This window comes from Salvelinus namaycush, chromosome 22 (assembly GCF_016432855.1).
Source record: "Salvelinus namaycush isolate Seneca chromosome 22, SaNama_1.0, whole genome shotgun sequence".
Taxonomy (NCBI): Eukaryota; Metazoa; Chordata; class Actinopteri; order Salmoniformes; family Salmonidae; genus Salvelinus; species Salvelinus namaycush.
In genome coordinates, this window is record NC_052328.1 from 5,313,817 (window position 1) to 5,328,178 (window position 14,362).

Here is a 14,362-nt window from a genome sequence, read left to right on the forward strand (position 1 = left end):
TAACACAGGATGATGCCATCGCATAGTCAATAGCGAATACAGTACCTGCCTTTCTGTTTTGTGGAGGAGTAATAGTGACGGAGGCAACAGCTGTGGAGGAAGGGAAGGGAGAGGGGGGATTCACAGGAAGTCACACACACATGGGCTTTCCAACCTGACTTAGATGGAGCCCATTCAGCTGGCCAGATCACAGTTCACCAAGGTTGGGGTCAATCCCATTTCAATTCAGTCAATTCTGGAAGTAAACTGGCATTTTAATTCCAATTCCATTTTTTTCTCAATGCTTTCCAATTAGAACATTTATGTATTTATTTATCAACTCTTTCCAATGAGAAAATGTCTGCTTACTTTCTGAATTGACTGAATTGAAATGGAATTGACCCAAAACCTGCAGGTCACACGCACACAACCACCACAGAGAAAAGGACACACACACACACTACATACACCGGTAGACATAGGATTAAAGGGGGAGAGAGGCATACCGTAGGTGTCTGCTGATCACTGAATGATCACCCCCTACCGCTTCCCTTTGGCTCTAACCCTTTGATGTTTTCAGATCTGTTGTGTCTGGGTAGGTATAAGCAGTGTAGTGGTGGATTTTCCACCATATTACCTACACCTTACAAATCTGCAAACAGGTTTAGGGCCAAGGGGAAGGGATATAGGGGGCAAATTAGGAGTGGCTGACACAGAAGAGATACTTGCACAGTGCAAACAAGGTCAAGGTACAAGAGGTAGTTAATGGCCAGATATATTTCCTACCCGTTCCCTATGTCTTTCCTCTGTTCTGTTTGTGTTCTTACAGCCAGGGTGCCACACTGTTGATCCTGTGGAAGAGAACAGAGACAGATGGTATTAGAGAACAAAGACAACCAAACCTAACCTGGTTCCAGATCTGTTTGTGCTCCTTGCCAACATTTATGGTCAAACCTAACGGTTGGCAAAACAGCAGATCAGGGACCAGGCTAAACCAACCCAGCTATACCGTAATAACCCTTAAAATGCTCCAGGTATAACTTCGGCCAATCTAGCTACTCACCTTGCAGGTACATCTCTTCTCCTTCTGTGAACATCTGGTTGCACCTGCTGCATCGTGCACAGCTGGGGTGGTAGTGTTTGTCCCCTGCCTGGAAACACACAGAGATATAATTTACATTTTAGTCATTTAGCAGACACTCTTATCCAGAGCTACTGACAGGAGAAATTAGAGTTAAGTGCCTTATTCAAGGGCACATCAGCAGATGTTTCACCTAGGGGATTCAAACTAGTGACCTTGCTGGCCCGACTCTCTTAACCGCTAGGCTACCTTCCGCCCTCAGGAGAATCCAGTTGAGTTTAACACAATATGCTTTCTTACATAATGAGTAGCATGCCACGGCTCAAAACAAATCACATTTTATTGGTCACATACACATGGTAAGCAGATGTTAATGCGAGTGTAGCGAAATGCTTGTTCTTGTATGGATGAGCGATGGCCGAGTTGGCCAAGTTGCAATAGATGGTATAAAATACAATACATATGAGATGAGTAATGTAAGATATGTAAACATTATTAACTTAGCGCTAGGGGTCAGATTTTTTTCTTTCTTAAAATAACGTTCCCAAGGTAAATGGACATTTTCTCAGGCCCAGATCGTAGAATATGCATATCATTTACAGATTAGGATAGAAAACACTCCAAAGTTTCCAAAACTGTCAAAATATTGTGTGTGAGTATAACAAAACTGATTCTGCAGGGGAAAACCTGAGGAAATCTAACCCGGAAGTGATTTCTTTTTTTTAATCTGTGTTTCCTGGCCCGTCTTTCTTCCATTTAAAAAGGTATCAACCAGATTCATTTTCCAATGGCTTCCTCAGGCTGTGACCAGGCTTTAGACATAGTTTCAGGCTTTTATTTTGAAAAATTAGCGAGATTTTTCAAAACTAGTCAGGTGTCCTCTGAGTAGTTCCTGCGCGCGAGAGGGGTAGCTCTCCATTTTCTTTCTCTCTTTTATTGAATAGGTTACGGTCCGGTTGAAATATTATCGATTATGTTTGTTAAAAACAACCTGAGGATTGATTATAAAAAACATTTGACATGTTTCTACGAACATTACGGATACTTTTTGGTATTTTCGTCGAACGGAACGAGGCTGTAGTTTTCTGAACATAACGCACAACCCAAATGGCGTTTTTTTGTTATAAAAGTAATATTTATCGAACAAAAATAACATTTATTGTGTAACTGGGAGTCTCGTGAGTGCAAACATCCGAAGATTATCAAAGGTAAGCGATTAATTTTATTGCTTTTCTGACTTTCGTGACCATGCTAATTTGGGGCTAGCTGTTGTAGCATTGATTGATAAACTCACAAAGCTTGGATTGCTTTCGCTGCAAAGCATATTTTCAAAATCTGACACGATAGGTGGATTAACAACAAGCTAAGCTGTGTTTTGGTATATTTCACTTGTGATTGCATGATTATAAATATTTTTTGTAATATTTTTGAATCTGATACGTTTGGGAATTTTCTTCTGCCTTTCAGGACCTGAACGAGGCTGTAGTTTTCTGAACATAACGCACAACCCAAATGGCGTTTTTTTGTTATAAAAGTAATATTTATTGAACAAAAATAACATTTATTGTGTAACTGGGAGTCTCGTGAGTGCAAACATCCGAAGATTATCAAAGGTAAGCGATTAATTTTATTGCTTTTCTGACTTTCGTGACCATGCTAATTTGGGGCTAGGTGTTGTAGCATTGATTGATAAACTCACAAAAGCTTGGATTGCTTTCGCTGCACAGCATATTTTCTAAATCTGACACGATAGGTGGATTAACAACAAGCTAAGCTGTGTTTTGGTATATTTCACTTGTGATTGCATGATTATAAATATTTTTAGTAATATTTTTGAATTTGGCGCCCTGCAATTCAGAGGTTGTTTAGGGAAATGATCCCGCTAACGGGATCCGTAGCGCAGACAAGTTCAAGTGGCATTATTTAAAGTGACTAGTGATCTATTTATTAAAGTGGCCAATGATTTGAGTCTGTACGTAGGCAGCAGCCTCTCTTTGTTAGTGATTGCTGTTTAACAGTCTGATGGCCTTGAGATAGAAGCTGTTTTTCATTTTCTCGGTCACAGCTTTGATGCACCTGTACTGACCTCGCCTTCTGGATGGTAGCGGGGTGAACAGGCAGCGGCTCAGGTGGTTTTAATTTTAATTTGTAAATGTATTTCACCTTTATTTAACCAGGTATGCCAGTTGAGAACAAGTTCTCATTTACAACTGCGACCTGGCCAAGATAAAGCAAAGCAGTGCGACACAAACAACAACACAGAGTTACACACAAACAAACGTACAGTCAAAAACACAATCTCAAGGGGTGGTCACGAGAGTGCTCAGGGAGGTGTGTGGGGGTTTCCATCGGTGCGACTACGGTGGAAAGTCCAGACCAGGTCTCCACCGTGCGCATCCCCTCAGAATATGCCGATTTGGCTCTCGCCTTCTGTAAGAAGAGGGCGACTAAATTACCACCTCATCGACGGGGGGATTGTGCGATAAATCTCCTGGTAGACACAGCACTTCCCAGGAGTCACGTGTATCGTCTGTCACAGGAGGAGACGGCGGCTATGGAAACATATGTCTCCGAATCCCTGGGCCAGGGATACATTCGGCCCTCCACTTCACCTGCCTCCTCAAGTTTATTTTTTGTGAAGAAGAAGGATGGGGGTCTGCGCCCGTGTATTGACTATTGAGGGATCAATCAGATCACAGTGAGTTATAGCTACCCGCTGCCTCTCATTGCCAGTGCGATAGAGTCAATGCAAGGGGTGCGCTTCTTCACAAAATTGGATCTCAGGAGTGCTTACAACCTGGTGCGTATCCGGGAGGGGGATGAGTGGAAGACGGCATTTAGTACCACCTCAGGGCACTATGAGTACCTCGTCATGCCATACGGCTTGATGAATGCTCCATCAGTCTTCCAGGTCTTTGTTGACGAGATTTTCCGGGACCTGCACGTGCAGGGTGTAGTGGTGTATATCGACGACATTCTGATATACTCCGCTACACGCGCCGAGCATGTGTCGCTGGTGCGCAGGGTGCTTGGTCGACTGTTGGAGAATGACCTGTATGTCAAGGCTGAGAAATGTCTGTTCTTCCAACAGTCCGTCTCCTTCCTAGGGTACCGCATTTCCACTTCAGGGGTGGAGGTGGAGAGTGACCGCATTTCAGCCGTGAGTAATTGGCCGACTCCCACCACGGTAAAGGAAGTACAGCGGTTTCTAGGGTTTGCCAACTACTACCGGAGGTTTATCCGGGGTTTTGGTCAGGTAGCAGCTCCCATTACCTCACTGCTGAAAGAGGGACCGGTGCAGCTGCAGTGGTCGGCTGAGGCAGACAGGGCTTTTGGTCACCTAAAGGCTCTGTTTACCTCGGCTCCCGTGCTGGCTAATCCGGGTCCCTCTTTGGCGTTCATAGTGGAGGTGGACGGATCCGAGGCTTGGATAGGAGCCGTGCTCTCTCAGCCCTCGAGCACACCACCAAAGCTCCGCCCCTGTGCTTTCTTTTCGAAGAAAATCACCATCTAGCACAACCCTTACCATCTAGCACCACCCTCCCCCCTATATTGTGGATTTCAAAGCACAAGCAGCACAATTGATCTTAGAAATATTTTTTGCGTATAAACTTTTTTCGTTTGGGCTTCCCCAAAATAACATGGTGAAAGTGATTTTTAAATGTCCCATCTAATACAACTGTCACACTCAGTTTCCACTAGCTTCCATAGCCACAAAGTAAGATTCAAAGTCAAAATTGGCTACAAAAATGTGCTTTTTTGTCTTAATTTAAGGTTACAGTTAGGCATAAGGTTAGCAGTGTGGTTAAGGTTAGGGTTAATAAGGTTAGGTTTAAAACAGATTTTAAGAAGATACATTTTAGAAATAGGCAGGTTTTATGGGCCTCATAGTCGGGTGATTCACTCAGAATTTGAATTGAGTAGCATGTCACTCAGTAAATCCACACCCCCTAAGTTCCAAACATTCCCACACTGTTGCAAGGCTCTATGCGCCAGCAATTTGAGAGACGAGGTTAACATGATATACATATTGTAACGTTCGTCTTGTGGTGCATGAACGGACCAAGGCGCAGCGGGTGATGAATACATTCTGAATTTATTACAAACAAGACGAAAACACTAACAAACACTAGAACAAACTACAAAACAATAAACGAAGTCAACAGACTTGAAACAAATGAACTTACATATAGACGAAGAACGCACGAACAGGAACAGACTACCTAAACGAATGAACAAACGAAACAGTCCCATGTGGTATACACTGACACAGGAACAATCACCCACAAACAAACAGTGAGAACAACCTACCTTAATATGGCTCTCAATCAGAGGAAATGAAAACCACCTGCCTCTAATTGAGAGCCATATCAGGTCACCCTTTAACCAACATAGAAACACATAACATAGACTACCCACCCAAACTCACGCCCTGACCGTCAAACACATACAAAAACAACAGAAAACAGGTCAGGAACGTGACACATATACAGTTAACTGATTAAATCTACCTTTGATTTACCCATTCATCCAGGCATACCACAAAGGGTTCACTGTCAGTCAACATGCCTTCAAATATAGGAGCTATCCTCCCTTTGTGCTAAAGTTAAGTTAACAGTATCCTCCCCTGATATTGCATAGGGGGCTACAGTACTTCGAAACTGTATCATGAGGTGCTTAGCATGCACAGCAAAATGTCACACAAAAGCTATTAGGAACAGGACACTGAACAGAAGAATGGAGAAGCAAACAGCCCCTAACCAACCACCCTTCCCACTGACCAGTACTCTAATAGACAAATGCCAATTCACAGATATGGGGCTATGGCTTTGAAAATGAGGATTTTCATAGTTAATTTTCAGGTGTGGCTATACCTGTAAGGGTTGGCTGGATCACACGCACATCTGAATAAGCTACAGTGTAAAAAATGTCATTAGATACAATGCCGGCATCCCTGTTGGTCCAGGACCACCCTCCAGTCCAGACACACACACACAAACTGCGCGAAACAAAACTATAGTGTCGATATGTGTCTACACAAAAACGATTCATCTTTAGCAGAATTGTGAAATGCTCCTAGGTAATCCAATGATACATCTCCTGAATACAGGACTACGCCAAATAGTCACTAACACGAATGAGTTCTGCTAAAGATGAATTGTTTTCGTGAGCACACACTCACAGACATTGGCCACAGGCAATGGCCAAATCAGTTGGGAATGAAACAGAGTAGCGATGGCTCCATTGCTGTCAGTGCATCCAGAGTAGAACAACGCAGCATATCTGTCTGCCTCATTGTGTTACACAACTCATTCTGTTTGCCCCGCTCCTATCTGCTTCTGTCATTCCACCCTGCATTTCTCTGACTGTCTCTCTCTCCAGCAATATGTCCTTTCTCTCTCCCTGCCATAGTAGTGGCCAGCCTGTCTGCAGACAGAGATGCAATCCGACTATGAGTTATGGCAGGGGTTCCCACATTTTTTCACTCAGGCCCCCCTTCCAGCATTGGGAAACATTCCACGCCCCCCATGTTTGCGCGAGGGCCACGCCTATTTCTATAGGCACAAGCACTGTTCATGACACAAACTGTTCACACCCCTCTTGTTGGGGGAGTGAACATTTTGCTATTTTAAAGCTTATTTCCTGGAATTTTACACATGTTATCATAGGGTGCAGAGAAAATGTTGACGTTTTAAAGCTAATTTGTGACTCAAATATTACAACAAAATCTATGGGATAAAAAAAAACCTAACTCAAAAACATTAGCTGACATGGGCTAGTTGATCTGAACATTTCTGACAAGCTATAAATAGCTCTCTAAGGTATGCAATGTGTCACGACTTCTGCCGAAGTCGTTGCCTCTCCTTGTTCGGGCGGTGTTCGGCGGTCGACGTCACCGGTCTTCTAGCCATCATCGATCCATTTTTCATTTTCCATTGGTTTTGTCTTGTCTTCCCACACACCTGTTTTCAATCCCATCCATTACCTATTGTGTATTTAACCCCCTGTTTCCCCTCATGTCTTTGTCAGAGATTGTTTTATGTCAAGTGTTGTTTCTTGGTGTATAGGTGCGCGACGGGTCCTCGTACTCATGTTTATTTTATGTATGTACATTTTCGTGTTTGGAGCATGTTATGTGGACATTTATTAAAAGTCTCCATTTAAACTCCGTTTAACTCTCCTGCGCCTGACTTCCCTGCCACCTATACACACGACTCTGACACAATGACTGACATGACAAGATGAAAACTGATGACCCACCTTGTGCATTCTACTATTACAACTTTCAAGAGTAAGTTGAACGCCGGACAGAGTTCGGCTCTCCCTATGTGTTAAACCAATCAGCCAATTGGTGACCGGCAGGGGGAGGAAGGAATGTTAGGTGATTGGTGATTGGCTTACCTCCAGCACTTTGCCTGTGATAAACTGCTGGCAGGCTTCGCACTGGACCCCAAAATGAACCTGGTAGTCCTTCTCACAATAAGGTGTGCCATCCCTGTGCAGAGAGAGAGGATAACACAGACTGCATTAGAATAGAATTGTGTCTTTCACTGTGTCTGCAAGTATACCGTGTGTTTCACTATGTGTGTAATAGAACAGAATAGAATTGAACAATGTCTTTCACTGTGTCTGCAAGTTTACTGTGTGTATGTTGTGTGCATTAGAATAGATTAGAATAAAATAAAATAGAGTAGAATAGAATAGTGTGTTTTACTTTGTCTGCAAGTATAATATGTGTGTATTTCACTATGTGTGTAAGCATGTCATGTGTATAATAGTTTTCGTTAGACTTACTTGCTGATGTACTCCCCAGTGAGGACTTTTTGACATGCCTTACACTTGAAGCAGCCCAGGTGCCACTGTCTCTCCAGAGCTAAGAGAGCCTGACCATTCTTAATGTCTCTACCACAGCCCGTACAGCCTGTAAAACACACACACACACACACACACACACACACACACACACACACACACACACACACACACACACACACACACACACACACACACACACACACACACACACACACACAGACTCAATAGGCATGGCTTATTAATGGCTGATTCGATCTTCCATTAAGGTATATTACATTGGTAACACTTTACTGTAGGTGTCCTAATATATGCAATCATAAAGCCGTTATACCAGCTATATAATAAATTATCACATTTTTCATAAGCTGTCAAAATAAGTTTTATATAGTTATGAGTCATAGCATTAGATGTTATAAAAACGGTTAAAGAGTGTTACAAATTATTGTTCATCCTGTTGTCATATGCTCTAATGTCAACTGTTAATAACAACTGCTATTAGACAGTCTGCATGACAACGTATGCCATATGTTATTACATGCTACATAAGAGTCTACATACCAGATGTTATAACAGGGTGTTATGTAATTTACCCATCTCTGTGTCACATTATTCGATTGAATGGTATGTTGGGCGTCAAAACCATGTCAATTGCCCTTACAGAGTGTGCACAGACACCTTAAGTAAAGTGACATTCATTTGAGGTGTTATACCACATGATGAGTTAAAAGAGTATCCCAAAATATTTCCAGGATCTCCAAGAAACATGGGCAAAGGGGAGCACAGATGTTCTTAGGATTTTAGGACACATTAAAATACCGACAACATGCCAAAAGTACACAAACGAAAGAAATGGAAGCAAATAGAATTTTACAAACAAATCTACGTTGCTAGGGGCACAACAGGGTTTGTAAAATGATTGCGAAAGTATTGCTGAGCTAGGCTGGTCCCAGGTTTGGATATACAGCACAAACAGATCTAGGACCAGGCTATGTCTAAGCTGCAGTTGAAATATTGCTGCGCTTATTACTGAGTACTGTATATTGGTTACTAGTAGTTTACAGAGTTCTGGTGTTCATCCCTAACAATGGGTTACACACCATGTGAACTCAAATAAATTGGTTGGACATTTTTGCGAATTTTTGTTTGAGTATTAGTTAAATGTGACTAAGCCATTCACAGTACTGTAAGGATAGTGGAGACAGAGGCTACTCACAGTTGGAGTCGATGATGTCCTTGCCAGGTCCTGGGGACGTGGGCTGGACACAGTACTGACACAGACAGTCTTTGCCATTGAAGGTGACCCTATCCCCAGCAGGAAACGGTCGTCTGTGGGAGAGACAGACAGACACAGGGACTAATGGTCAGACACCAAACAGATGGATAGTGTAGCACAGGTCACAGTAGGGTATGTCTGGCAGAGAATATTCAGTGTATTGAATAACAGTGTATTATTTTATTTTTTATTTAACTAGGCAAGTCAGTTAAGAACAAATTCTTATTTTCAATGACGGCCTATGAACAGTGGGTTAACTGCCTTGTTCAGGGGCAGAACGACAAGATTTTTACCTTGTCAGCTCGGGGATTCGATCTAGCAACCTTTCGGTTACTAGCCCAACGCTCTAACCACTAGGTTACCTGCCGCCCCGTATGATGACGGGAATGTGTTTCAGCATTGTTGGAGTGACCCCTTTCAAGACCAAAGCAATCGATGTAGATAAGAAGATGCAGTCAGTTTGATAAGATGAACAATAAGAGTAATGAGATAGATAATGAGTAATGCTTCTAGCTCTTGACCAGGGCTCCTTTGAAAAAGAGATTCCTATCTCAATAGTACTCTCCTGAATAACTAACATGCTGACTAGACCGAGCACGCACGTGCGTCCTTGTGCGCCATCGCACGCACGTTGATTTTGTCCATCCATACAAGACACGATCAGGGCGCGCAGGTTGAAATATCAAAACGAACTCTGAACCAACTTTATTAATTTGAGGACAGTTCGAAACGCATGAAACAATCATGGCCATTTAGCTAGCTACTTTGCTGTTGCTAGCTAGTTTGTCCTGCTATATAAACATTGGGTTGTTATTTTACCTGAAATGCACAAGGTCCTCTACTCCGACAATTAATCCACAGATAAATGGGTAAACCTAGTTACTTTCCTAGTAATCTCTCCTCCTTCAGTCTTCTGCTTCTTCTTTGGACTTTATATGGCAGTTGGCATCCAACTTTAAGGTGCATTACCCCCACCAACTGGACTGGAGTGTGAACCTCAGTTCATCTTTCAATCACCCACGTGGGAATATGCTCCTAAAAACCTCTTCAAGCGTAAAAAATTTAACAAAGTTCTATTTTAGCGCCTGGCTACGCAGACGCTCGTTGAGGCACTTTAGCAGTTTGGATTAAATGATTGAATAACATGTGTAAATGTATTCTGCAACGCTCACACACATAACGCAAGCAGTATGGTCAGTATGTAAGGGATACATACAATTCCAAAATAGGAGTATGCACTTCAAAATAAGAGTCTGTAGGTATCGGGTGGGGGTTCTTACTTGCAGATGGTGCAGACGAAGCAGGCAGGGTGGTAGGTCTTTCCCAGAGCAGTGACCACCTCTCCCTCCACAAAGTCCCCACAGCCATTGCAGCGCGTCCCGTGCATTCGCTGGTAGTCCAGGGTACACAGGTAGTCTCCATTCTTCATGAAGAAGCCTCCCTGAGCCAGGTCACAGCCACACACTGCAAGGACACGACAGCAGTCAGTAAGTCATGCTATTCTCTAACCTCCTTCCGTGCATCCATTCAACCATCCATCCATCCATCCATCCATCGACCTATCCATTCATCGACCCATCCATCCATCCATCCATTTGTGGGTTTTCCATGTGGATGTGTAGAAATGTGTGTTTGTGTGTCCGCTCTGACAAAGGGTGCGATAAAATAAAATAAAGTAAAATGCCAATGCCTCTGTGGATATGTAAGGTGAATTATTTATTGTGTTTCCAGAGACAAGAACAATATCTTCCACCTTCAATTATAGAGATATGGAATATAAATAAATTATTAAGAAGGCCCCTCCTTGGATCTTCCCATATGGGATTGCTACCAATGCTGTATTTTGCACTTGTAAATAATGAACAGCAAGCTCCAAATGTATTGGGAAAGTGAAAAATGTGTTGTATTGTCTCTGTACTCCAACACTTTGGATTTAAAATGATACAATGACTATGAGGTTAAAGTGCAGACTGTCAGGTTTAATTTAGGGGTATTTTTATCAATATAGGGTGAACTGTTAGGAAATTACAACACCTTCTTGTTCATAGTCCCCCCATTTTAGAGGACCAAAAGTACTGGGACAAATTCACTTACAGTGGCAAGAAAAAGTATGTGTTGTCACGCCCTGGCCTTAGTATTCTTTGTTTTCTTTATTATTTTAGTTAGGTCAGGGTGTGACATGGGGAATGTTTGTGTTTTGTCTCGTTTTGGGTGGTTATATGGAAAAGGGGGGTGTTGGGTTTAGTGTATGGTTTTGTGTTGAGTGAATGTTTCTAGGTATGTCTATGGTTGAGTGAATGTTTCTAGGTATGTCTATGGTTGCCTGAGTGGTTCTCTATCAGAGACAGATGTTTTCATTTGTCTCTGATTGGGAGCCATATTTTAGGCAACCATAGACATACCTAGAAACATTCACTCAACCATAGACATACCTAGAAACATTCACTCAACACAAAACCATACACTAAACCCAACACCCCCCTTTTCCATATAACCACCCAAAACGAGACAAAACACAAACATTCCCCATGTCACACCCTGACCTAACTAAAATAATAAAGAAAACAAAGAATACTAAGGCCAGGGCGTGACATATCTGTCACGAACGGCAAAGGGAGAGAGAGAGGACCAAGGCGCAGCGTGTAAAAAATACATCTTCTCTTTATTTAGGAGATGAACGAACGAAGCAAAACAACAAATAGACGACCGTGAAGCTATAACCGAACAAAATGCAAACATGCAACCTAGACACAGACACAGACCTAGACAATGACCCAACAAAAACATGATGCCCATGGCTGCCTAAAATATGGCTCCCAATCAGAGACAAATGAAAACATCTGTCTCTGATAGAGAACCACTCAGGCAACCATAGACATACCTAGAAACATTCACTCAACCATAGACATACCTAGAAACATTCACTCAACACAAAACCATACACTAAACCCAACACCCCCCTTTTCCATATAACCACCCAAAACGAGACAAAACACAAACATTCCCCATGTCACACCCTGACCTAACTAAAATAATAAAGAAAACAAAGAATACTAAGGCCAGGGCGTGACATGTGTACCCTTTGGAATTATCTGGATTTCTGCATAAATGGGTCATGGAATTAGATCTGATCTTCATCTAAGTCACAACAACAGACATACCCAGTCTCCTTAAACTAATAACACACAAATATATGTATTTTTCTTGCCTATATTGAATACATATTTTAAACATTCACAGTGTTTAAGTCAGGAGTCAGCTAACCTAGAGTACAATCATTGAGAAGAGATTAGAGATGTTGGTTAGAGCTGCCCTGCCCTATCGAAAACACTCATTCAAATGGGAGTTTGCTATTCACAATAAGAATTGCCTGATGTGAACCATGCCTCTAACGAAACAGATCTCAGAAGACCCAAGATTAAGAAATAATGACTTGCATAAAGCTGGAAAGGGTTACAAAAGTATCTCTCAAAGCCTTGATGTTCATCAGTCCACGGTAAGACAAATTGTCTATAAATGGAGAAAGTTCAGCACTGTTGCTACTCTCCCTAGGAGGGGCCATCCTGCAAAGATGACTGCAAGAGCACAGCGCAAAATGCTCAATGAGATAAAGAAGAATCCTAGTGTCAGCTAAAGACTTACAGAAATCTCTGGAACATGCTAACATCTCTGTTGACGAGTCTACGATACATAAAACACAAAACAAGAATGGTGTTCATGGGGCGACACCACGGAAGAAGACACTGCTGTCCAAAAAAACAAACATTGCTGCACGTCTGAAGTTCGCAAAAGTGCACCTGGATGTTCCACAGCGCTTCTGGCAAAATATTCTGTGGACAGATGAAACTACAGTTGAGTTGTTTGGAAGGAACACACAACACTATGTGTGGAGAAAAAAAGGCACAGCACACCAATATGAATACCTCATCCCAACTGTAAAGTTTGGTGGAGGGAGCATCATGGTTTGGGGCTGCTTTGCTGCCTCAGAGCCTAGACAGCTTGCTATCATCGACGGAAAAATGTATTCCCAAGTTTATCAAGACATTTTGCAGGAGAATGTAAGGCTATCTGTCCGCCAATTGAAGCTCAACAGAAGTTGGGTGATGCAACAGGACAACGACCCAAAACACAGAAGTAAATCAACAACAGAATGGCTTCAACAGAAGAAAATACGCCTTCTGGAATGGCTCAGTCAGTCCTGACCTCAACCCGATTGAGATGCTGTGGCATGACCTTAAGAGAGACGATTCACACCAGGCATCCCAAGAATATTGCTGAACTGAAACAGTTTTGTAAAGAGGAATGGTCGGTCCAAAATTCCTCCTGACCGTTGTGCAGGTCTGATCCGCAACTACAGAAAATGTTTGGTTGAGGTTATTGCTGCCAAAGGAGGGTCAACCAGTTATTAAAACCAAGGGTTCACATACTTTTCCCACCCTGCACTGTGAATGTTTACATGGTGTGTTCAATAAAGACAGGAAAACGTATAATTGTTGTGTGTTATTAGTTAAATCAGACTGTGTTTGCCTATTGTTGTGACTTAGATGAAGTTCAGATCAAATTTTAGGACCAATTCATGCAGAAGTCCAGGTAATTCCAAAGGGTTCACATACTTTTTCTTGCCACTGTATATTTGTATTAAAGTAGTCAAAAGTTTAGTATTTGTTTCCATATTCCTAGCGCGCAATGATTACATCAAGCTTGATTACATCAACAAGATACAAACTTGTTGGATGCTTTTGCTGTTTGTTTTGGTTGTTCTGTGTTTCAGATTATTTTGTGCCCAATAGAAATGAATCGTGTATAATGTATTGGGTCATTATGGAGCCACTTTAATTGTAAATAAGAATATTTTTCTTAACACTTCTACATTATGGACAGTCCTGAATGAATCTTGAATAGCGATGAGTGAGAAATATTATAGCCCGCGAAAATGCTAACCTCCCCTGTTATTGTAATAGTGAGAGGTTAGCATGTCTTGGGGGTATGATACGTGTGCATCTGTGACTTTCTCACTCATCATTATTCACGATTAGGCCTACCGTGTCGGCATAGGTTTGATTCCGGCCCATGCCAATCTGGCACAAATAACTTGATTGACTTGATTTAGTTACACATTTCAAATATGGTCAGTCCAGGGATTTTTACCGTCGATCTCTACCATAAATTACCAAATTAGACATTACATAAATAGCAAAAGAAAAATTATAACA

General features: G+C 42.1%; 1 protein-coding gene across 3 annotated transcripts in view; it reads right to left on the minus strand.

The window, feature by feature from the left end:
• LOC120017887 (actin-binding LIM protein 1-like) overlaps positions 1–10,551 on the minus strand; it is a 41,882-nt gene extending 31,331 nt beyond the window's left edge. For all 3 annotated transcript variants that reach the window (XM_038960843.1, XM_038960840.1, XM_038960841.1), the window contains exons 1-6: positions 10,430–10,551; positions 9,090–9,202; positions 7,856–7,982; positions 7,463–7,556; positions 1,043–1,130; positions 766–830 (exon numbers count right to left, since the gene is read on the minus strand). In XM_038960843.1, the coding sequence (XP_038816771.1) occupies positions 766–830; positions 1,043–1,130; positions 7,463–7,556; positions 7,856–7,982; positions 9,090–9,202; positions 10,430–10,536 (594 nt within the window). In that variant the 5' untranslated portion in view covers positions 10,537–10,551. The remainder of the gene's footprint in view (positions 1–765; positions 831–1,042; positions 1,131–7,462; positions 7,557–7,855; positions 7,983–9,089; positions 9,203–10,429) is intronic.
• Between the last annotated feature and the right edge of the window lie 3,811 nt (positions 10,552–14,362).